Here is a 25,853-nt window from a genome sequence, read left to right as displayed (position 1 = left end):
ATATGGGCAATAGACCCAAATGGACATTTCTCTAAAGAAGACCTACAAGCACATGAAAGGATGCTCAACATTACTTGTCATTCAGAAATGCAAACCAAAGGTACAATGAGGTGCCAATTCAGACCCATTGGGATGGCTGTTATTAAAAACAAAACAAAACAGGAAACAAGTCTTGGTGATGCTGTGGAGAAAAGGGAAGCCTTATCCATTCTTGCTGGGAATGTAAGATGCTGCAGCCATTGTCCTTCATTTTCCTGAAAGAGCTTTTCACACTTGCTCTTATATTTTAAGTGAGTCCTGTCTTCCCAGCTTTTTTCAAGTATTTTCTTGTTCTTCCTATAAGACGACAACAGGTCACAGTGGGTAAGTCGAGGTCATTTCATATCACACTGGCCTGGTCAGAGGGACATTGTGTGAGTAACTGTCCCACTGAATGACTGACCAGGTGGCTTCCAGGTCTTTGACTATTTGACATTATGATAACTGGCCAAACGTTTTACTGGATACTTCGGACAATTTAGATGTAGTTCAGAAGTCTTTTCTGGTGCTGTTTTAGCTTAAAAAAATCACTGATTGAGTGAATTATTAATAAGGATGAGGTAAAGATGCTGTAATAAAGTAATCCAATTACAAATCAGTGCTTTAAAGAATTAGAGGTTTGTTTTCCTCTCACTTAAAATTCTGAAGTGAATGTTCCCGATTGGAAGGTTACTCATCTCCTTGATAGGAGCAAAGCAATCCCAAATGCCTAGAGGCTTTGGGAAAACATGAGTGAGGCCATGGATGAAGGGTGATGGGGCAGCATTATCCTGGTTTCCCCCAAATTTTCCTGGAATAATCCCCCTCCTCCTCAGTAGAGTATTTATTTCTCATATTCATTGTTTGTGTAGAATGTGCTTTATCCTGAGAGGTGGGTCAGAAAATTAAAAAACAATTCTGGCCAAGTTATTGAGGTTAAATATAGCACTAGAAGCTTCTTCGTAGAATTACATTCAGTCCAGCTTAAGCCAACATCTATTTTGGAACGTTTGTCACAAACAACAGCTGAAAGGTGTGGTAGCAGCCGTGAAGCAGGTAGTCCCTGAGCCTGTAGTTACTTCTTTTCACTGGCGGCCCCTCGACCTGCTGTTATTCTCTTCAGAGCAGACTTCACCTCCTGGTTCCTCAGGGTATAGATGAGGGGGTTCAGAAACGGAGTGACAACAGTGTAAAACACGGCCACTGCTCCATCCAGTGGACTCTTGGAGCCTGGCCTAAGGTAGATGAAGATACAGGGCACATAGTAGACAGTGACCACGGTTAGGTGGGAGCCACAGGTGGAAAAGGCTCGGCGCCGCCCATCGGCAGTGCGAATCTTCAGGATGGCATGGACTATGTTGGCATAGGAGAGCAGAATTAACATGAAGCAACTGGCTGCCACCACCCCAATGTCCACAAAGGTCACGAGCTCATTGATGGTTGTGTCAGCACAGGCTAGTCTCAAAACCACAGGGATGTCACAGAAAAAATAATCCACCTGGTTGGGCCCACAGTAGGGCAGGCGGAAGGTCAAGGTGGCCTGGATAGATCCATGGATGGAGCCAGCCACCCAAGCTCCAGCCACGAGGATGGTGCATAACCTCCCATTCATGAGCACGGGGTAGCGCAGGGGCTGGCATATTGCCAGGTACCTGTCGTAGGCCATCAAGGTGTAGAGGAAGCACTGGGTGCTGCCCAGGAAGTGAAAAAAATACAGCTGAGCCACACAGCCCCCAAAGGGGATTGCCTTGCTGGCGGGAGTAAAGCTTAGAAAAACTCGGGGGACGATGACCGAGGAGAGCCACATGTCCAGGAATGAGAGCACGGCTAGAAGAATGTACATGGGCCGAGCATGGAGCTTTGGGTCAGTCCACACGGTGAGCAGAATGAGCAGGTTCCCCAGCTGAGTCAGGACGTAAATGATGAAGAAGACCAGGAAGAGGAGGGTCCTCAGACTCGGGGGATGAGGTAAGCCCAGGAGGATGAAGTCTGTCACCACTGTGTCCAGGGATGTATTTTTGGTCTCTCCCATGTTTTTCTGTAGTCTGCTAAGATGAATGGTGAAGTCAGACAAAGGAAATACACATAGGAGGTGGTGAGAGAATGCTTCCCTTTAGGAGGGAAACAGAGAACAGAGAGCTTCTCTATTTAATTTAAATTTTTTTATTTTTTGAAAGATCTTAATTATTTGAGAGAGAGAGAGAGAGAGAGAGAGAGCACAAGCAGGCAAGGGAGAAGCAGGTTCCCTGCTGAGCAGGGAGGCGGATGCAGGGCTTCATTCCAGGACTCTAAGATTGTGACCTGAGCCAAAGGCAGACACTTAACTGACTGAGCCATCCAAGCACCCCAAGAAATTCTATATTTTAAAGTGGAAAGCATTTGCCATCAGTCGTCTGGGTTTGCTCTGCAAGACTAGCGCTCAGAGGCTGGTTAGTCTCTAGGTGTCCTGAAATGCTCCTCCTTCTTCTTTTTTTCCTTTTTAAAAAAGATTTATTTATTTATGAGAGAATGAGAGAGAGAGAGAGAGAATGAGCTGGGGGAGAGACAGAGGGAGAAGGAGAAGAGAGAGAGAATCTCAAGCTGACTCCCAGCTGAGCATGGAACCTGACAAGTGTCTCCATCTATGACCTGGGATCATTACCTAAGCGGAAATCAACAGTCAGACACTTAATCAACTGAACCACCACGGTGCCCCTTGAAATTATCCTTCAGTGGGAGACACTATTACAAGTATTGGAAGGCCAAGGCACAAGGCTGTGTCTGAATAATAGTGCTTACGATGGGTCTGTACCATACAGAATAGGATTCTGGTGGCATGGAGCAGAGTAGAACAATTACTCCATAATTACTACCCCTATTCTTGGTCTCTGACTTCTCCTCAGAATATCTCCTGCCTGGATCTACAAGTCCATTTGAGGTCTGGCCTCACATATTTTTTGTAAAGATTTATTTATTTATTTAAGAGGGAGGAGGGAAGGAGAGAATCTTAAGTAGATTCCAGGCTGAATGCTGAGCCTGACATGGGGTTTGATCCCACAATCCTGAAATCATGATCTGAGCCGAAATCAGGTGGATGCTTAACTGACTGAACCGCCCAGGAGCCTGTAGCCCTTACATATTTCTAGAGTCTTCGTTCCTTTAGTTCCCTTGGAGAACCAAGGACCTACTGGACCCACTCCTCCTGGAAAATACTGATTCATCTTAACATGGTCTCACTGCTCAGAAGGCAATTGGCTGTCATCTCCTTTGGGAAGAATTTTTCTCCCTTAGAAGACAATCTTCTGGGAGATCAGAGTTTATATTATAAATGGTGATTGCAGGGCAGTATGATGAGAACGATTTGCCTAAATGCTCACTGGTTTCTTCTACTAGATTATGAGCTCTTTCAGAGCAAAGACCAAATCTGTTCTGTTCTTTTACTGTATCTGCAGTACTTGCCACAGTGTTTGGTAACAGGAAGATAATAAATACATAGGGGCGCCTGGGTGGCTCAGTCGTTAAGTGTCTGCCTTTGGCTCAGGTCATGATCCCAAGGTCTTGGGATCGAGTCCCCATTGGGCTCCCTGCTCGTTGGAAAGCCTGCTTCTCCCTTTCCCAGTCCCCCTGCTTGTGTTCCCTCTCTCGCTGTGTCTCTGTCTGCCAAATAAATCAATGAAATTTTTAAAAATATATAATTAATAAATATTTGTTGGCTGATTGGCTGGTTGAATAGCCTTTGCCAACTCTGCTTTGTCGTGTATCCCATCTCCCTGTGTGATCACATCTCTTGTGCCTTATGTCACACAGTCAAGACTGTAGGATGAGGGATTGGCCACATGCTTCAGCAATGTGAGTCTGTCCCCAATGTAAATAAAGTCAAAGGCGTCATCCATGTTTTCTTTATGCTCTAGAATGTTATTTAACTGTATTGATTGACCTAACCAGTTTATTGGTTCTGGTGATTTGGATTAAAATAGGTTGATTATTATAGGATTTGACTTTTAGTGTGTTGTTATTTGAAGACCTTATTTGACCTCCAACAAATAAGATTCTTTTTTTTTTAAGATTTTATTTATTTATTTGACAGAAAGAGACATAGCAAGAGCAGGAACACAAGCAGGGGGAGTGGGAGAAGGAGAAGCAGGCTTCCCACTGAGCAGGGAACCCGATGCAGGCTTGATCCCAGGACCCTGAGATCATGACCTGAGTGGAAGGCAGATGCTTAACAACTGAGCCACCCAGGGGCCCCACCATTAGTTTTTGATGTAGTGTTCAACAATTCCTTAGTTTCATATAGCATTCAGTGCTCATGGTGAGCACATGGTGGCTAACTCGATATGGTTTCCAAAATTTCTTGTTTTAAATAGCATTTGCTATGGTTAAGGCCACCTTATAAAATAGTCGCAAATTTTTTTTTGATGTGGTTTTCAATTTATTGCATTTTTTATCCTTATGAGTGCTCAAACTTTCCCATCTTTGTCAATGGAAACCTGTTCATATTGACTCCCAAGTTCTTTAGACACAACCCTGGTAATCCCAGCATCTTCCTTGTCGTCTAAGACAAGATTTTCAAGTTTGTCTTGTGTATTCCCTTGTTCTATACCTGAAATCAGCCCTTTCCCCAAAAGAGTCCTTATTCTTTTCAACAGGAAATAGCATTTGGAGACCAGAGTGCTGGATTGGTTAATGCATTTAGGCCTATTCAGTGGACAGAGCTAGGTAGTTATTTTTTTTTTAAGATTTTATTTATTTATTTGACACACAGAGATCACAAGTTGGCAGAGAGGCAGGCAGAGAGAGAGGAGGAAGCAGGCTCCCTGCTGAGCAGAGAGCCTGGAATCCCAGGACCCTGGGATCATGACCTGAGCGGAAGGCAGAGGCTTTAACTCAGTGAGCCACCTAGGTGCCCCTAGGTAGCTATTTTTAATGGAATATTTTATATACACCAAAATGTATACAATACATAATCAGTTTAATCTTTGAGCATTTCCATATGTACCAGCTGACAGCCCTTCTGAATTTTGTGTTTGTCATTCGCTTGTTTATGCAACATTAAATAATGTATTTCTAATCTTTATATAAATGTAATCATACTTTTTTAAAAAGATTTTGTTTATTTATTTGACAGAGAGAGAGATCACAAATAGGCAGGGAGGCAGGCAGAGAGAGAGGAGGAAGCAGGCTCTCCTCAGACCAAAGAGCCTGATGTGGGGCTCGATCCCAGGACCCTGACATCATGACCTGAGCCGAAGGCAGAGGCTTTAACCCACTGAGCCACCCAGGCGCCCCTCATACTTTTTTTCTATGCCTCTTTCCCCCATCAACATCATCAAAATGATTTACCCACATTGAAGAAATCACTTTCATTACTCTATACTATTATATTCCATTAGTGCAGCACGATTTATTTTCTTATTTTCCTAAGGATGCAAATTGGGGCATTTCCAGTCATTTGGCCCAGTGAACAAAGCAGTTATGACCATCTTATATAGGAGTCTCTTGGAGCAACAGTTGCGATTTAATATCAAAAGTATACAATTAAGGGGTGCCTGGGTGGCTCAGTGGGTCAAAGCCTCTGCCTTCAGCTCAGGTCATGATCCCGGGGTCCTGGAATCGAGCCCCACATCGGGCTCTCTGCTCAGCATGGAGCCCACTTCCCTTCCTCTCTCTCTCTCTGCCTGCCTCTCTGCCTACTTGTGATCTCTGTCTGTCAAATAAATAAATAAAATCTTTAAAAAATAATCAAATAAAATAATTTTAAAAAGTATACAATTAAATTAAGAAGCTAGTGATATCACTGATATAATCAATATTTAAAATAGCAAATATTAGGTACAGGGGCTTTGGCCTGGAAATTCAAGGAAGAGGTTTGTAGGGATAGAAGAAGGTGGCATGCAGACAGCAAGGTCAGGGAGGGTGAGATCCTCTTTACAGGGTCAGATAGAAGTCATCTTCCTTTAGAGGGTCAGATAGAAGTCATAGATTGCTGGACTCCCCTTCACTAGGAGGCAAACTCACTTTGAGCCCTTTGTAGGCAGCGCCTCTTTTACTTGTAAAAAAAAAAAAATCAGATTATTCCAGAGGTTTGGCCTCTCTCTGGTATGTCTACACTGAACTGGGGTTTTGTATAGGGCAACTTAGAGTTGAGGGCTTCTCCACGTCGAACAGATGTGCATCACGAACGCCGAGGCAGAGGAATAACCCAGCACTGAGTTGTTCACCCTTGTTTGCCTTTAGGACCAGACTCAGACCATGAGGCAGCCTGGGCAGAGGCAGAGCATGGAGAATGAACAGAGTCTGTGCGCAGTGAGGAGACGGAACCCATATTTTATTCTAATTGTCCCATCAGTGTCCATGCACTATAAATGAGGAAAAAAAAAGGTTTTGTGTTTAAGAAAAAGTATGAAATGTGGCACCCAGGTGGCTCAGTCAGTTGATCATCGACTCTTGATTTCTGCTCAGGTCACGTTCCCGGGGTCCTGGGATGGAGACCTGGGTTGGGCTTCCTGCTAAGCAGGGAGTCTGCTTCAAGATTTTCTCTCTTCCTCTGTCTCTCCCTCCTCCCCCACATGCTCTTTCTGTAGAATAAATAAATAAATCTTAAAAAGAAAAGAAAAGAAAGGAAGAGAAAAGGAAAGAAAAGGTCTGAAATGGAAGGCTTTCCAGCCTTGAAGTAAATGGACTCCTCTCACCCCTGGGAAAAGAAGGGTTAAAACCCCCTCTGTTGGCTCAGTTAACACTGAATTTGTTACAGCATTTATATTGTATTTTAAAAAATATTTATTTATTTGACAGAGAGAGACACAGTGAGAGAGGGAACACAAGCAGGGGGATTGGGAGAGGGAGAAGCAGGCTACCCGCTGAGCAGGGAGAGGGATTCAGGGCTCGATCCCAGGACCCTGGGATCATGACCTGAGCTGAAGGCAGGTGCTTAAGCACTGAGCCACCCAGGAACCTAGTATTTATATTGCCTCCTTACCTCCCTCAAAACACAAAACAAAAAGACAAGATAAATGTTTAAAACTCTTTTTCTTAATTCAGAGAAGATAGTTCTCGAATTTGGAGAAAGGCTGACTTAATTCAAAATTCATATGCTAAATATATTAACTTTGTGAATAAGGAAGAAGGTGGGGAAAGACAGACTACGTACAGTTTTTGACAGAGTTACTGAAACTTTTAATTTGTGGAAATTAAGTCTTTGCTCCTATTGTGAATTGACCTCCTATTAGGACTGCTTCCCTTGCTGGACTCACGTGAACACAGCAGCCAAATGGTGGAGAAGCTGGCTTTTCTCAGGCGCGATGTCGGAGCACATGAGGAAAGTGTTCTTCAGAGCATCCCCCGGGCTTGTGGTTATAGGTAACCAGGTCTCTGCTTTAGAATGGAATTAAAATCTTCCAGGGGGAAAGAAACATTGACTATGCTAATAGCCTATGAGATCCTCTGCCCTTGGAGGCTCTTTTTAGATTGAGACTTCTTAAGTGCCTTGAATTTTCCATCAGTTACACTTTGAGCTAGATCTTCTTTGATTGAGTTTTTTTTTTTTTTTTAACACTATCAAGAGATTTGTAGAGAACTACTTACCTCTTGGGAGCTCTACACTGAGACATTTCCCCTGTGAGAACTACAGTCCCCGAGAGCCTCATTATTATTATTATTATTTTTAAAGATAGGCGTTATATTTTCTTTCTTCCTTCTTCTTCTTCTTCTTTTTTTTTTTTTTAAAGATTTTATTCTTTCATTTAACAGAGAAAGACACATCAAGAGAGAGAACACAAGCAGAGGGAGCTGGAGAAGGAGAAGAAGGCTTCCCACTGAGCAGGAGGCCAGATGCAGGGCTCGATCCCAGGACTCTGGGATCATGACCAGAGCTGAAGGCAGATCCTTAACAACTGAGTCGCCCAGGTGCCCCTTATTTTTTTGTTTTGACAGCAAGCAGGAATCACTTCTACATTTAGAAAGTGAACTGCGAAGAACAACATGATCTCTTTGGGGGACCTCCAATTTCTGTGATTCCTTTCTTTGAAGTGTTAGGATCCTGGGATCCAGCCCACATTGGGCTCCCTGATCAGCGGGGAGTCTGCTTCTCCCTCTCCCTCTGCCTCTCTCCCCAGCTTGTATCACTTGCTCTTTCTCTCTTTCAAATAAATAAATAAAATCTTAAAAAAAAAAAATTCTTGTGTTCTTTGGCCACATGGTGCTGCTGGGGTGGAGAGGGTTTTTTGTCATCTCTGCTCCAGGGCCATGGGGAGGTTCCCTCCACTTGGACACCACCTATTAGCAAGCAGGTGTAGAAGAAGAAGTCTTTCTCCTCTCACCTTTATGGCCGGGCCACCACAGCTCTGGCTGCCATTGCCACAGCTCCCCAGTGACCTAGTTCTTTTGGTCAACCCATATAAGTGTAACCCTCGTCCAACACGACTGAGTTTGAAGTGTCTCCACTCTCAGCCCCACACTGTTCCTAGAAACTTCCTTTCTCCTCATTCTGAATCCAGCCCAGATGGTGGTGGTAGGACTTTGCATCTCTTTCATCCAAAGTTGATTCTCCTTTTCGATTCTAGCATGACGAATATTTCCTTTGGGAGAACACAGCTTTACCACATAAAACATAGAATTGCATATTATATATACTGTATCTGACAAGTTCCTTTCAAGCCAAGATCCCTTGATGATTACCCAGCATTCATTATCTTAACTTCACTTCTTTTTTTGGTTTTGTTTTTTCAACTTTTTTTTTTTAATTTTATTTGACAGACAGAGAGAGAGAGAGATCACAAGTAGGCAGAGAGGCAGGCAGAGAGGAGGAAGCAGGCTCCCTGCGGAGCGGAGAGCCCAACGTGGGGCTCGATTCCAGGACCCTGAGATCATGACCTGAGCTGAAGGCAGCGACGTAATCCACTGAGCCACCCAGGCGCCCCTTAACTTCACTTCTTAAATTAGGTGCATTAGGATTTCTGCTCCTCTTCCTTTCCCATAAAATCTTGGTTTTCAAGATTGGTGACAATAAATACACAGATATTTATTTGGGGCAAAAAACTGATTAGGCATATTACATCCTCAAGAAGTTTATATTATGGTGGGAAGGATATATCAACTGTAGGTTAACGTGAGACCACACAAAAGGTTGTATTGAAGTTTACTGGATGGTTCAAGTGGGGCCAGGAGAATTTCACTGGGTGGGTAACACTCAAGGCTGCTCCTTGAAAGGGGAGTATGCATTAGAGGGACGTTTCAGCCGAGGAAGAAGTTTGAGCAAAGGGTGGAGACCTGAAGCAGCCGGGCATGAATGGGGAAAGAAAAGTGATGAACACCTGCAGCACAGGCTGTAAATAGAGTTCAAGTGAGAGATGGTTGGGATCCTACACGATGGAATAGTCTGGCCTTCCTTTGTATGGGCTGGGCAGCCATTGATGTCTTCAAATAGGAGAGCGTCATGGTCAAGTTGAAATCGTAGGATGATGACCACTGTGGCATCTGTTTAAAGAGTCAGTTGGAAGAGGGATAGACCATGGTGGACAACACTGATATTCTGCCCAGAATCCTTCTTATCTCTTGCCGCTGTTTCTGTGAGCCCCCTTCCATAGGTATGCTCAGATCTCAGTGCTCCCCAGCTTTTCACTCTTCTTGAGGTAGTGGTGGGAGGAACCTCTTTGCCTGTAGAGGTAGCAAGTCAAAAGGGCCCGAGTCTCATTGTGAGCCCCTGGTCAGTTCCAGCAGGGAGCGAGATGCTTTGCATATCTGTAGACAGAGAAAACACACAGAGATTCCAATACAAGCTCCAAATGGGGAGCCGCCAGGACAGATGCTCCAAATTGCAGGGGTGTATTTGCAATCAAGATGCTTCTCCTCTTGCTTTCTCCTCCTTCTGACTCTCCTCACCACTCAATTCAGCAGAGATCTAGATGGACAGTAGCACGGCTTTATTTGGTAATGGTTAATCATATTTTGATCAATGTTTGGAAAGAACCCAGTTTCCAGTAGAGGGACAGAGCCTCATAAGGAATTTTGCTGCTAGCCGAGTTTTACATGATGCCCATTGTAAAAGGAGACAACGGAAGAGGATTAGATGCTTTTAAAGCCTTCTTTTAGGGGAGCCTGGGTGTCTCAGTTGGTTAAGCACCTGACTCTTGGTTTTGGCTCAGGTCAGGATCTCAGAGTCCTGGGATCGATTGGGTTTCCCATTGAGTGGGAAGTCTGCTTTCCCTCTCCTTCTTCCCCTCCACCTCCCCGGCTCATGTCTTATCTCTCTCTCAAATAAATAAATGAATCTTAAAAAAAGAAAGCTTTCTTTTGATTCTAAATTTCTATGGTTTTGGTAGGGAAAAACACAATTAACTGTTTGGGGGTATATGCGAGAATAGGTGTGTAAGTAAAATATCATTGCTTTATGGTGCTGTTGGGTCCCCAATGTTGGGTCCCCCCAAAATGGGTCTGTGATTAAAGGAGCGAGACTGATACAAAGCGAAGGTCAAGCAAAGCTTTATTTCGTGCCAAGCATCAAGAATCAAAACGATGGTCAAACAGACCGGTCGGAGCCGCCCCTCACAGAGAGGACGACCTCTTTCTGTTTCACAGACTAGCTTTTATAGAGCAAAGGCCATGTGGTTGGGCCTGGCCACGCACAGGTGGCCAATGAAGTTGTAACACACAGAGAAAGCTGCACAGTCAGGCTAGGTGGCCAATTGAATTACAATTTACCCTAGTAGACATTTGAACCAGCCTATCACATTGGTCAGAATTGGCATCCAAAAGGTGCCCAGAGGGTGGGGCCCATACTCCTTGGTAGCTAGGAGACAGTATGCGCCCCTACTGATTGAATGTCTCCACCTGACCTGACCCACCCTTGTATTTGGGCTTTGGTACCTGGGACTGGTTTCTGGGACTTGTTTTTTTTTTTTTTTTTAATTTTTAAAAAATTTTTATTTATTTCTTATTTTTTATAAACATATAATGTATTTTTATCCCCTGGGGTACAGGAATGTGAATCGCCAGGTTTACATACTTCACAGCACTCACCATAGCACATACCCTCCCCAATGTCCATAATCCCACTCCTCCTCTCCCAATCCCCCTCCCCCCAGCAACCCTCAGTTTGTTTTGTGAGATTAAGAGTCACTTATGGTTTGTCTCCCTCCCAATCCCATTTTGTTTCATTTATTCTTCTCCTACCCCGCTAAGCCCCCATGTTGCCTCTTCACGTCCTCATATCAGGGAGATCATATGATAGTTGTCTTTCTCCAATTGACTTATTTCACTAAGCATGATACCCTCTAGTTCCATCCACGTCGTCGCACATGGCAAGATTTCATGGCTTTTGATGGCTGCATAGTATTCCATTGTGTATATATACCACTTCTTCTTTATCCATTCATCTGTTGATGGACCTCTAGGTTCTTTCCATAGTTTGGCTATTGTAGACATTGCTGCTATAAACATTCGGGTGCACGTGCCCCTTCGGATCACTACGTTTGTATCTTTAGGATAAATACCCAGTAGTGCAATTGCTGGGTCATAGGGTAGTTCTATTTTCAACATTTTGAGGAACCTCCATGCTGTTTTCCAGCTGGCTGCACCAGCTTGCATTCTGGGACTTGTTTTTAAGTAAGTTCCACTGGGGGGAGGGGGCAGAGTCAATTTAAGTTTTACAACCAAATGGCAGTTCAACCGGGGTGGGGCCGTTCTGGCTGAATAGGCCCTTAGAGTGTCATAAGATGACAGTATTATATCTACTAGCTAGGTGTTATATTCCACTCACACGCAGTAAGTAGAAATTAATTCTTCCAGAGTGTTGACAAGAAATACAAATTGCCGGGCGCCTGGGTGACTCAGTGGGTTAAAGCCTCTGCCTTGGCTCAGGTCATGATCCCGGGGTCCTGGGATCAAGCCTCACATCAGGCTCTCTGCTCAGCAGGGAGCCTGCTTCCTCCTCTCTCTCTCTGCCTACTTGTAATCTCTGTCTTTCAAATAAATAAATAAAATCTTAAAAAAAAAAAGAAATCCTGACTTCATAAAAAAAAAAGAAAGAAATACACATTGCCTTTAACTTTTTCTTTTGCTTCCAGCTTGTTTATTTTCATCTTTATCTCAGCTGTATGGAGTTTATTTCAATTTTCTCATCACTGACACTAACAATTTGTTCCCCCTCTTCTACCAGTTTTACCAGACATGGGAAAGATGCACAAACATGCTGTTCAGATGAAGTCAAGTAAGGTGAGGAGGCAGCAACCCCGACACTTTGGCTATCTGTCTACTGCTGCGAAAAAGTCGGCTGTTGTTCAAGAGACTGAATTCAGTGTACACAAGGAATTTTAATGAATTCTTATCATGTCAAGGAAAGCCTGGAGTCAACCTGGACTCAGCAGTAGCTTCAACAGTGTTGATTCTATAGGCCATCCATGAGGGAAGATGATTCTGAATCTGCATAACAAAATGAGCAGTGAAGATTCAAAATTCCTGGTCAGAGAGGAGATTTCAAAAACAAAACTGAGTTCATGCCAGGACTCAATGCATAGCTTTATTCCGCCCCCCCCCCCCCCCCCCGCCAATACGTTGATCTCGAGTGTAGTGAAATTCTCTATCAACATTTATTTATTTATAAAAAGATTTTATTTCTTTATTTGACAGAGAGAGATCACAAGTAGGCAGAGAGGCAGGCAGAGAGAGGAAGGGAGGCAGGCTCCCCGCAGAGCAGAGAGCCTGATGCGGGTCTCCATCCCAGGACCCTGAGATTATGACCTGAGCCAAAGGCAGAAGCTTTAACCCACTGAGCCACCCAGGCGCCCCTCAACATTGCTTTAAATAAAATTTAAAAATAATAGCTTTATTGAGGTTAAGTCAAACACATTTCACCTGGGGCATCTGGCTGGCTCAGTCAGTGGAGCATGCAACTCTTGATCTCGGGGATGTACGTTTGAACCCCATGTTGAATGTAGAGATAAAATAAATAAATAAATAAATAAATAAATAAATAAATAAATAAATAAAATCTTTTAAAAAGGGACCTCTGGGTGGCTCAGTGGGTTAGGCCTCTGCCTTTGGCTCAGGTCATGGTCTCAGAGTCCTGGGATTGAACCCCGTATCAGGCTCTCTGCTCATCGGGGAGCCTGCTTCCCCACCCCCTTCTCTGCCTACCTCTCTTTCTACTTGTGATCTCTTTCTCTGTCAAATAAATAAATAAAATCTTTAAAAAAAATCTTAAAAAAAATACATCCCAACCCCTGATAACCATAATCTACTTTCTGTCTCTATGGATTTGCCTCTTATGAACATTTCATATAAATGGATCATGTAATATGTGGCCTTTTGTGTCTGGCTTCTTTTAGTTAATATAATGTTTTCAAATTTCATCCATGTTGTAGCACGGACCAGAATTTCCTTCCTTTTTGTGGCTGCTTCTATTCCATTTTTTATGGGTATACTGTAATTTGTTTATCCATTTATCAGTTGGACATTTTGGTTTTTATACTATTTGGCTGTTTACATAATGCTGCCGTGACCGTGTACACGTTTTTGTGTGCACATATGGTTTTATTATTTTTTAATTTTTGGAATGTATGTAGGAGTGAAATTCCTGGGTCATATGCTCTATGTTTTTTTTTTTTAAATGTCCGTTTTCTTTTTTTAAATATTTTATTTATTTATTTGACAGAGAGAGAGATCACAAGTAGGCAGAGAGGCAGGCCGAGAGAGAGGAGGAAGCAGGCTCCCTGCGGAGCAGAGAGCCCGATGCGGGGCTCGATCCCAGGACCCTGAGATCATGACCTGAGCGGAAGGCAGTGGCTTAATCCACTGAGCCACCCAGGCGCCCCCATATGCTCTATGTTGAACATCTGGAGGAACTGCAAGACTTCTCAGTGGCTGCACCATTTCACATTCCCACCGACAGTGTATGAGGGTTCCGATTTCCCCACATCTTCAACAACACTTGTTATTGTCCATCTTTTTAAAAATTTTAAAACTTTTTCTTATTTTTTAAAAGATTTTATTTATTTGAGAGAGAGACAAGGAGAGAGACAGAGAACATGAGCTGGGGTAGGGACAGAGGGAGAAACAGACTTCCTGCTGAGCAAGGAGCCTGAGGTGGGGCTCCTTCTCATGACCCTGAGATCATGACTTGAAATGAAATTAAGAGCCATTTGCTTAACTGACTCCACCACTCAGGCACCCCATCTATCTTTTTTTATTGTAGCTGCCTTTGATAGTAAATGGTATTAATGAGAAATCAATAGGTGTGGAAAAATATCGCATCAGAGGAATTTTTTTTTTGAAGATTTTATTCATTTATTTGACAGAGAGAGAGAGAGCGAGCTAGAGAGGGAGCACAAGCAGGGGGAGTGGGAGATGGAGAAGGCGGCTTCCCGCAGAGCAGGGAGCCCTATGCAGGGCTTCATCCCAGGATGTTGGGAGCACATCCTGATTAGGAGGCAGACATTTAATGATTGATCCACCCAGTGCCCTGAGATCACAGGAAATTTCTTTCTGGAACATCTTATGAATGGGTGAGTTATGGGTGGGGTTTTTCCTTTTCTCATTTTCTTCCTCTCTTCTTTCCGCTATCTCATCTGTTTCCTATATCTCTTTTCTTTCCTTTCAGTTCTCTCTTTTTACTTTTTATGGTTTTATTATTATTATTTTTTAATTTGTTTGTTTGGGGTGCTTGGGTAGCTCATTGGGTTAAAGCCTCTGCCTTCAGCTCGGGTCATGATCCCAGGGTCCTGGGATAGAGCCCCACATCAGGCTCTCTGCTCGGCAGGGAGCCTGCTTCCCCTTCTCTCTCTCTGCCTTCTTGTGATCTCTCTTTCTCTCTGTGAAATAAATAAATAAAATCCTTAAAAAGAATTTGTTTTTAGTAATCTCTACTTACAATGTTGGGATTGAGTTCATGACCCCAAGATCAAGAGTCACACAGACTTCTGACTGAGCTGGCCACGTGTCTCTCAGTTCTCTCTTTTAAACTGAATAATGTAATCTGTTAATTTTTACAGTGAGCAATAGAGGTGTGCAGGAAAAACAATCCCCTCCACTCACCACGGCAGCTCCTAACATAACCAATGTTAGTAGTTCACTGTGTGCACTCCCACACTTTTAATATCATATATATATGAACATATGTATCACAAATACATGTATATAATACATGTACTGACAAAGATAAGACCATTTAATGCCCAACACTCTGCAAATTGCTTTTGATTATTATTATTATTTTTTTAAAAAGAGTGGGAGAAGGGGGAAGAGCATAGGGAGAGGGAGAGAATGGTTTTTCTTTTGGGTTAAGATTTATTTATTTATTTATTTTAGAGAGAGAGAGAGCACAAATGAGAGGGGCAAAAGGAGAGGGGGAGATAATCCCAAGTAGACTCTGTGCTGAGTGTGGAGCTCCATCTCACATTGAGATCACAACCTGGGTGGAAATCAACAGTCGCATCCTTAACTGACTAAGCCACCTGGGCACCCTGCTTTTGAAATTTTTCTTTTTAAGATTTTATTCATTTATTTGACAGAGCAAGAGAGCACATGCAAGGAGAACAGTAGAGGGAGAGGGAGAGGCAGGCTCCCCACTGAGCAGGGACCCCCCCCCCCCCAATGTGGGGCTGGATCCCAGGACCCTGGGATCATGACCTGAGCCAAAGACAGATGCTTAACAACTGAGTCACCCAGGGGCCCCTGCTTTGAATTTTTTTGAAGATAATTTCTATATTAGTTGTTGCAAATATATTTAAAGCATAGCCAAATTCCCTTCTCTTTTCAACTATCAAAACATATGCCACACACAGATGCATATTCACACACTCTACCTCCGATGATTCTTTATTTTGTTGTATTGAGCAAAAGGGAAATTGTTAACAATGTCAAACTGACCGTTTCCTCCTTTCCCCTATGTTATTCTTCCCATTTGTCCTCTCTGTTCTTTACACACAATTCTATTGTTCAGAGTTCACAGAACCTCTTGGACTAAAACCTGTGGATTCCTCAGTAGAAAATGTTCCCACCAAGACACTGCCTTTTTTTTTTTTTTTTTTAAGATTTTATTTATTTGACAGAGATCACAAGTAGGCAGAGTCAGGCAGAGAGAGAGGGAGGGAAGAGGCTCCCTGCTGAGCAGAGAGCCCGATGGGGGGCTCAGTCCCAGGACCCTGAGATCATGACCTGAGCCAAGGCAGAGGCTTTAACCTACTGAGCCACCCAGGCGCCCCCAAGACACTGCTTTTAAGGGATGCCTCAACTGCTCTTGTGGGAGCTGAAAGGCAGGGGTCAAGGAAGGAGCCCTCTCTGGCCTTTTGCATACAGATAGGTCTCTCCTCCCTCCCCACCCAGGGAGGGCATGGGCCTTCTGCCAGCTCCAGGGGCTCAGGCACCCGGGGGCGCAGTGCCTGGCTGGGGGTGTCCTGTAGCAGATGTGGGGAGTGTTCCTTCTTTCTGTTTCCCTACAGTGGGAGGTAAGTGTGAAGTCGCTAGCAAACACTGCAGGCACTTCTCAAAATAGTTTTCTTACAGCTAAATGATGGAAACTTTTGGTCTTTGTAACGACAGAGTCTTTTCTGGTGCGTGTTTTCCTGACGTGGTGCTAATTGTCCCCACATTACCAACACGACCCCTCCCACCGCTGCTACCGCTCCTCCTACCCCTGCTGCTACTCCAGCACCACTTCTTTGTCTCTGAGGAGCTCCTCCTTGAAAATAATGACGGGGCTTCCGGGAGTGCTGCCCTGGTCAGGGTCTGTGTCTTCTTGCAGGCTCCGCGGGGCAAGGCGTTGAGCAGCCCACCAGGTGAGGCGAGGGAAGCAGGTGGACTGCACACGTGCCAGACATCGGTCCCGCGGGCTGGGCTGGCACTGCCCCCGTGCTGCTGTCTTACCGTGTTGGAGATGGCTGGGGGAGGAGAGGTGGTTTTTCTTCATCCCCTAGTCTTCTCTGATGCATCCAGTTACCTCCTCCTGATGGACCTGAGGGTGTCAGGCTCTGCCTCTGACCTGCGTGCTGCGACACAGAGGTGGCTCTGGGGCATCTTGGCTGTAGCTAAATTCAGAGGCCACCGTGGCATGAGAAGTTGTATTTCCTGAGGTTGTGCCTGCTTACACCTCTAATTTTAAACGCTGGAATAATGTAGTAGAGGACTCGACAGTAAATCCTGGTATTTCCAAACCACTGACTGCTCTCTCTTTTTCTTTCTTCTGCTTTCCCTCCTCCTTCTGCTTATTTGTACTTCCAATATCCTATGGCCCTAAGAGTTGAAGACAGAATTTGCTTTTGGGGAAGCTCCTTATTCAGAGGAAAGATCCCTTGGTGAGTACTTTTGTTTATGCAAAATAGTAAGTTGTATACTCATTCATATATCCTCAGGAGGCTCTGATTTTTGTGAAGTAAATGCAACTGCCTTAGCTTGAGATATTAATATTATTCTTTAAAAAAAAGATTTTAATTGTTTATTTGACACAGAGAGAAAGATCACAAGTAGGCAGAGAGGCAGGCAGAGAGAGAGGGGGAAGCAGGCTCCCTGCTGAGCAGAGAGCCCATGTGAGGCTTGATCCCAGGACCCCAAGATCATGAACTGAGCTGAAAGCAGACACCTAATGACTGAACCACCCAGGCGCCCAATATTATAGTTAATTCTTTAAAATATGTCCTCATTTTTGTGTTTCTCTGAGGCATTATTTTGATATGATTTACCTTTTAGTGGATTTACCCAGCAAGTTGGAGAATGCAAGGTCTGTGGATCTAGGGAGTGAAGAGAAGATCAAGGAGAACTCCCCTCTGTAGAAAGGAAGAGTGAGGTCATGCAGCGATGTGCAGGGTGGGTGGGAAGGAGACAAACAGCAGGAAAGGCCCATGAAAGTATTTAATGATGGATGATGGGCACAAACAGTAAAATCTGATGCCCGGTTTAAAGATTTTCTTGTTTCAGATTGTAACTCTTGTATGCTATCCCAAAGTATTTCATGTTTATTCAACTCTTCAACATTATATATATAATGTTGAAGAATTGAATACACACACACACACACACACACACACACACACACACACACACACTTTAAAGAGGGAAATGCAGGATTTCTTTCTCATATGGGAGTTCCTCCTTCTCTACATTTTAGGGGATATATCTATTTCTGTATATTTTTCTCCTTAGCTTTGCATGTTTAAGGTTTTTTATCAGTTAATTTTGAGTTACTCCTTTTGGGATACACAGAATAAGAAGGACTTAGTGGTAAGGACTATGAAATAAAGGTAAAATGGATGATTTTAACTCAACAAATATTTTATTGAGTACCTAATACACACTAGACTTCCTTTCGCTTGCTGTGGTGCACTCGTGAATAAAAGATTCCTGGTCTAGTGAAGACAGAGAAAGAGTATACCTTTTAGAAAACATGTCTTTGAAAGTATGGGGGAAATAAACTTGACCCTCAGAACTGGATTTCATTGCCTTTTAGAGGAAGAAATGTGAGATGTATGGAAGCAAAGCAATTCTGGTATCATGTGCTTGTTATAAGTTTGACATATAAATTAGTCATGAGTTGAGTAAGGCTATAAAACATTGGATGATTACAAAACTACAAGTTATCCAAAAAATCTCAGTCTTTCAAATTACTCAAATGTATCTACGTTCACAGTGAGATTCCAACACTAAAATCAAAGGACACTGAACATTTAGATACAACATCTTGCACTGAAGTACATGACTTTTAACATGTCTATTTTTCATTACTCAGCCATCAAAAAGGATGAAGTCTTACCATTTACATCGATGTGGTTGGAGCTGGAGGGTATTATGCTGAGTGAAGTAAGTCAATCAGAGATAGACAATTATCATATGGTTTCACTCAAATGAGGAATATAAGAAATAGCCCAAAGGGAAAACTGAATGGGAAGAAATCAGAGAAGGAGAAAAACTATGAGCCTCTAGCTACAGGAAACAAACTGAAGGTTGCTGGCGGGAGTTGGATAGGTGGATGGGGTAACTGGGTGACAGGCATTAAGGAGGACATGTGAAGTGATGAGCACTGGGTGTTATATGCAACTGATGAACTATTGAACTCTACATCTGAAACTAATGATGTACTATATGTTGGCTAATTGAATTTAAGTAAAAAACAAATATGTTATTCATAAAAATGAAAAAATAAAGATTTAGATGCCTCATTGAAACTCTGAGGGAGATAGCGTCAAAAAGCTTCTAGCAAATACTGAATGGTAAATGGAAATGAATATTTAAGATTCAAAGACACGAAAGTTACTGTAAGGGCCTACTTAATCAGAGGGAGCCATTTTGTTGTTTATGCGGTAAACTTAGATTGACCCTATGCAGTAAACTTAGATTGACCCTGCCCCTCCCAGAGGAACTTACTTGCAAAGCCCAGATGCAAGGGCGGATCAGGCCAGGTAGAGACATCCAATCAGTGGGGCACGCATATACCTACTAGGGTGAATTGTAATTCAATTGTAATTCAACTGGCCGCCCGTGTGTGACCTAACATGACTGTGCAGTGTTCTCTGTGTAATTGCAGTCTCATTGGCCACCTGCGTACAGCCCAGCTAAACTACCTCTATAAAAGTTAGTCTGTGAGGCTGGGAGGGGTCGCCTCTTTGCAAGAGATGGCCCTGACCGGTCAGTTTGATTCTCCGTGCTTGGCGCGAAATAAAGCTTTGCTTGACCTTCACTTTGTATCAGTCTCGCTCCTTTGATTACGGACCTTAACAGTTACTGATACTCCCTTTACTCAGTATGCTATTTTTGTATTTAGTGACTATGAGGAATACCTATAAGGACATATGTTCAGTACTTCTGACCTTGTTTCCATACCTAGTTTCCTCTAAAAGTCTGAAGTTTCTGAACCACACATTTTCCTACCACGGAGATTTTCAAGAAGGAAGATCACTTCTCTTTTCAACTTCATATCTTCGTCTTTGGTAGGATTTCTGTCCTCTATTTGACCTAACAATGTCTTCCATTTCCAGCTGGAAGAAAGTTGGGTGTTAGAGGTTGGAGCAAGCCATTTCCAGACGGTAGGAACCAAGCTACTTAAAATTACAGTAGTCCCTCCTTAACCATAACTTCACTTTTTGCAGTTTCAGTTACCTGCTGTCAACTGTAGTCCAGGAGCAGCTGATCCTCCTTCTGACTCCTCGTCCGAAGATCAATAGTAGCCTAATGCTATGTCACAAAGTCCATATTATTCCTCTCACTTCATGTCATCATGTAGGCCTTGATCACCTCATGTCATCACAAAAAGGAACGTGAGTACAGGGCAGTAAGGTGTTTTGAGAAAGAGACCACATTCACATAACTTTTAAAAGAATATATTATTATAATCGCTCTATCTTATTTTTCATTATTGTTGTTAGTCTCTTACTGTGCCTAATTTATAAATTAAATGTCTGCATAAGAAAAACAGAATGTCTAGAGTTTGGTGCTATCTGTGGTTTCAGGCATCAACTGGGAGTCTTGGAATGGTCTCCCCAGCAGATAAGAGGAAGACATTGTACTGTGGGTCAAGCTGGGAACTCAGCTCAGCTGTCACATTCAAAGAGCAGTACTTATGTACGAACTTGGGAGTCAGATAATTCCAAGTTCAAACCCTGGCTCCACAGGGTATTCTGATAAAATCTCACAGTCTAAAAGAAACATGTTCTTGGGGTGCCTGGGTGGCTCAGTCAATTAAACATCAACTTCAACTCAGGTCATGATCTTGGGGTGCTGGCATGGAGCCCCACTTTGGGCTCCATGTTCAATGGAGAGTTTGCTTCTCCCTCTCCTGCTCCCCACTGCTCAAGGGCTCTCTCTCTCTGTCTCTCTCTCTCAAATAGATAAAATCTTTTATTCCCCCTTGAAGATTTTATTTATTGATTTGACACAGAAAGACACAGTGAGAGAGGGAACACAAGCAGGGGAGTGGGAGAGGGAGAAGCAGGCTCCCTGCTGAGCAGAGAGCCCGATGTGGGGCCCGATTCCAGGACTCTGGGATCATGACCTGAGCCAAAGGCAGATGCTTAACAACTGAGCCACCCAGGTGCCCCACAAATAAAATCTTAAAAAAAGAATAAAAGAAGTATGTTCTCAGCGTGGGAAGGAATTTGGAATGCATCCATTGTGAGTATCTTCCATGATGTTTTTGGAGTGAAGCTTCTGAAGCTCTGACTTTCAAGTGTCTCTTGGCCTTGTTTTCTTGAGTACTTAAAGATGGACCAAACTTCATTATCCTTTGACTTGGAACCTTTGGGGCTCTCTATACTCCTTGTTGAGCAAGACGCAAAATCCTCTCATCCAGTTATTTTTTAGTCCTCTTGTCTTTGGAGTTTCCAGAACCACATTGTTACTCAGATGTCTAGAGCATGTTCTCATGGTGGCAGTTAATCTCTCTTTAGTTTTGATTCCTAATGAAAAGAAACCTCATCTCCGGGATGACCTGTTTACCATTACAGGGAACCTAGTGTACATGGAGCTATCTACAGGTGTGTTATTACTCCGAAGGAAAAGGACATGCAAGACTTATATGAACCTTTCTTTTCTGGCTCTCCTAGTTGTTCCCTCTTTAGTCCCTTCTGGCCTAGGGATGGTAAATAGTGTTTGAGTTGGGTTGAGTATTACTAAGCCCCAGGTTAGTCAGTTTTTCCTTGTGGTTCCTCTACTCCAATATCTTTGTAACTAGTCCCTATGCAAAGAAACCCTCCTCAAATTATCCTGTTTTCAGTGAGCCATCCATTTCCTTTTGGGGAATCAGTACCATCCGTTCAAATGTCTTAAGAGTTTTTTGCATGTGTTCTCATGGTACAGTCAACAAAGGTCAGTTGGAAGAACCATAAAGGCCAAGATCTTCATTAAGCATAGTTTTACAAATGAATAAACAGAAAAAAGCAGAATCAGACTATAAATACAGAGAACAAACTGGTGCTTGCCCAAGGGAAGAGGAGTGGGGGGATGGGCAACATGGGGGAAGGGGAGTGGGAGATACAGGCTTCCAGTTATGGAATGAGTAAGTCAGGAGAATGAAATGCACAGAATAAGGAATATAGCCAATGACACTGAAATAGTGTATGCTGACAGATGGTAGCTCCACTCGCATAATCTACAGACTTATTGAAACTAATGTAACGCTGTGTGTCAACTACACTCAAAAAATTAAAAAAAAAACACATACAAAGAGGTTAATTAAAAAAAGCAGTTTTAAAATTTGGAGGGTATAGTTTCACACTCTTCTGAAAGAAGTTCTTAAAAGTTGTTAAGAGGATTTGACGATATGAATTGGATGGGGATGTGTTCTAGGGAGATGGGAAAGCTTATACAAGAGTGGCAGGCAAGCCTTGGGCATGCTCAAGGCATGCAATAAATCAGTGAGGATGGGAGAGGGAAGAGAGGACAGATACAGTAGGTTGGGTTCCGATTTTTTGGACTTTGAATGCCAGATTAAGGAACCAGCCTTTATTTTACATTCATTAGAGAGTACGATAAATTCTACATAATTTTGACTGTGGTGTGGTTGAGGAGGAAGAGGACAAAAAGCTAGTCAGGAAATCAAGAGAGATATTCTAAAAGTGGAGGGGACAGAATTGGTGTCTTAGTGTTGGGTCCCCCAATAATGGGTGCATGATTAAAGGAGCAAGACTGATACAAAGTGAAGGTCAAGCAAAACTTTATTTCGCGCCAAGCGTCGAGAATCAAACTGACTGGCCAGGGCCACGCCTCTTACAGAGAGCGCCTCACAGACTAACTTTTATAGAGCAAAGGCCATGTGGTTGGGCCTGGCCACACACAGGTTGTGAATGAGATTGTAACACACAGAGGAAGCTGCACAGTCATGCTAGGTCACACATAAGTGACCAATTGAATTACAATTTACCCTATAGTAGACATTTGAACCAGCCTATCACCTTGGTCAGAATTGGAGCCCAAAAGGCGGGGTCCACACTTCTTGGTAGCCAGGGAGACCATACGCGTGCTTTACTGATTGGATGTCTCCACCTGACCCGACTCATCCCCGCATTCTGGCTGTTATCTCTACCTGACCTGACCCACCCTTGTATTTGGGCTTTGTTACCTGGGACTGGTTTCCTGGACTTGCTTTTAAATAAGTTCCCCTGGGGGGGGGCAGGGTCAATTTAAGTTTTCCTGCATAAACAACAAAATGGCTGTTCAACCGAGGTGGGGCTGCTCTGGCTAAATGGGCCCTTACATTAGCACATGGAGAGAGTGAGAAAAAGGAAAGACACACAAATGATTCAGTATTTTCAAGTTTAAGTGCTTGGTAATGTTAATGCCATGCATAAGCAAAGAAACAAAGAAGTTGTAGAAGTCTAAGGTGGAGGGGTAAAGAGAATGTCATTTTTGTTTCCTTTCAGATTTTCTGGCATAACATAATTCTGAAGTTGCTGACACATTCTCATCCTTTTGAACGTTTAATAAGGCATTTTCATATCTCACAAAGTAGTCAGAGGGGTAGAAGTAATGTACACACTTGTTCCTTTTTTTTTAAACATTTTATTTTTATTTATTTATTTTGAAAAAGATTTTTATTTATTTGACAGACAGAGATCACAAGTAGGCAGAGAGGCAGGCAGAGAGAGGGGGAAGCAGGCTCCCCACTGAGCAGAGAGCCTGATGCGGGGCTCGATCCCAGGACCCTGAGATCATGACCTGAGCCGAAGGCAGTGGCTTTAACCCACTGAGCCACCCAGGTGCCCCCTCTTTTTTTTCTTTTAAAGATTTTATTTATTTATTTGAGAGAGAGAGAATGAGCAGGGGAGAGGGTGGGGCTGCAGGAGAGGGAGAAGAAGGTTCCACTGAGCAGGGAACCTATATAGTCTTGGGTTCCATCCCAGGACTCTGGGATCTTGACCTGAGACTAAGGCAGATGCTTAACTGACTGAGCCAGCCAGACAACCTATACATTTATTTCTAAACAAATAATATCAGGGGCACCTGGCAGGCTCTGTAAGTGGAGCATGTGACTCTTGATCTCTGGGTTGTGAGTTCAAGCCCCATGTTGGGTGTAGAGTACTTAAAAATGAGATGCGTGGTAGCAACCATGAAGCAGGTAGTCCCTGAGCCTGTAGTTACTTCTTTTCTCTGGCGGCCCCTCGACCTGCTGTTATTCTCTTCAGAGCAGACTTCACCTCCTGGTTCCTCAGGGTATAGATGAGGGGGTTCAGAAACGGAGTGACAACAGTGTAAAACACGGCCACTGCTCCATCCAGGGGACTCTTGGAGCCAGCCCTGAGATAGATGAAGATACAGGGCACATAGTAGACAGTGACCACGGTTAGGTGGGAGCCACAGGTGGAAAAGGCTCGGCGCCGCCCATCGGCAGTGCGAATCTTCAGGATGGCATGGACTATGTTGGCATAGGAGAGCAGAATTAACATGAAGCAACTGGCTGCCACCACCCCAATGTCCACAAAGGTCACGAGCTCATTGATGGTTGTGTCAGCACAGGCCAGTCTCAATACTGCAGGGATGTCACAGATAAAGTAATCCACCTGGTTGGGCCCACAGTAGGGCAGGCGGAAGGTCAAGGTGGCCTGGATAGATCCATGGATGGAGCCAGCCACCCAAGCTCCAGCCACGAGGATGGTGCATAACCTCCCATTCATGAGCACGGGGTAGCGCAGGGGCTGGCATATTGCCAGGTACCTGTCGTAGGCCATCAAGGTGTAGAGGAAGCACTGGGTGCTGCCCAGGAAGTGAAAAAAATACAGCTGAGCCACACAGCCCCCAAAGGGGATTGCCTTGCTGGCGGGAGTAAAATCCAATATTAGCCGAGGGACGATGACCGAGGAGAGCCACATGTCCAGGAATGAGAGCACGGCTAGAAGAATGTACATGGGCCGAGCATGGAGCTTTGGGTCAGCCCACACGGTGAGCAGAATGAGCAGGTTCCCCAGCTGAGTCAGGACGTAAATGATGAAGAAGACCAGGAAGAGGAGGGTCCTCAGACTCGGGGGATGAGGTAAGCCCAAGAGGATGAAGTCTGTCACCACCGTGTCCAGGGATGTATTTTTGGTCTCTCCCATGTTTTTCTGTAGTCTGCTAAGATGAATGGTGAAGTCAGACAAAGGAAATACATATAGGAGGTGGTGAGAGAATGCTTCCCTTTAGGAGGGAAACAGAGAACAGAGAGCTTCTCTATTTAATTTAAATTTTTTTATTTTTTGAAAGATCTTAATTATTTGAGAGAGAGAGAGAGAGAGAGAGCACAAGCAGGCAAGGGAGAAGCAGGTTCCCTGCTGAGCAGGGAGGCGGATGCAGGGCTTCATTCCAGGACTCTAAGATTGTGACCTGAGCCAAAGGCAGACACTTAACTGACTGAGCCATCCAAGCACCCCAAGAAATTCTATATTTTAAAGTGGAAAGCATTTGCCATCAGTCGTCTGGGTTTGCTCTGCAAGACTAGCGCTCAGAGGCTGGTTAGTCTCTAGGTGTCCTGAAATGCTCCTCCTTCTTCTTTTTTTCCTTTTTAAAAAAGATTTATTTATTTATGAGAGAATGAGAGAGAGAGAGAGAGAATGAGCTAGGGGGAGAGACAGAGGGAGAAGGAGAAGAGAGAGAGAATCTCAAGCTGACTCCCAGCTGAGCATGGAACCTGACAAGTGTCTCCATCTATGACCTGGGATCATTACCTAAGCGGAAATCAACAGTCAGACACTTAATCAACTGAACCACCACGGTGCCCCTTGAAATTATCCTTCAGTGGGAGACACTATTACAAGTATTGGAAGGCCAAGGCACAAGGCTGTGTCTGAATAATAGTGCTTACGATGGGTCTGTACCATACAGAATAGGATTCTGGTGGCATGGAGCAGAGTAGAACAATTACTCCATAATTACTACCCCTATTCTTGGTCTCTGACTTCTCCTCAGAA

At 43.7% G+C, this 25,853-nt stretch overlaps 2 protein-coding genes across 2 annotated transcripts; both read right to left on the bottom strand.

Annotated features, from left to right (window-relative positions):
- Positions 1 to 1,093: 1,093 nt before the first annotated feature.
- On the bottom strand, positions 1,094 to 2,050 carry LOC123944609 (olfactory receptor 10G2-like). The gene has a single exon (XM_046009867.1). It carries the CDS (start codon positions 2,048 to 2,050, stop codon positions 1,094 to 1,096), a length of 957 nt encoding a protein of 318 aa, XP_045865823.1.
- A 21,997-nt stretch (positions 2,051 to 24,047) lies between these two features.
- On the bottom strand, positions 24,048 to 25,004 carry LOC123943534 (olfactory receptor 10G2). Its single transcript, XM_046007820.1, has one exon. The coding sequence runs from the start codon at positions 25,002 to 25,004 to the stop codon at positions 24,048 to 24,050; it is 957 nt and encodes a 318-aa protein (XP_045863776.1).
- Between the last annotated feature and the right edge of the window lie 849 nt (positions 25,005 to 25,853).

This window comes from Meles meles, chromosome 6 (genome assembly GCF_922984935.1).
Source record: "Meles meles chromosome 6, mMelMel3.1 paternal haplotype, whole genome shotgun sequence".
Lineage (NCBI taxonomy): Eukaryota > Metazoa > Chordata > Mammalia > Carnivora > Mustelidae > Meles > Meles meles.
Note: the sequence above shows the minus strand (reverse complement) of the source record. Positions and strands in the feature narration are given on the sequence as shown.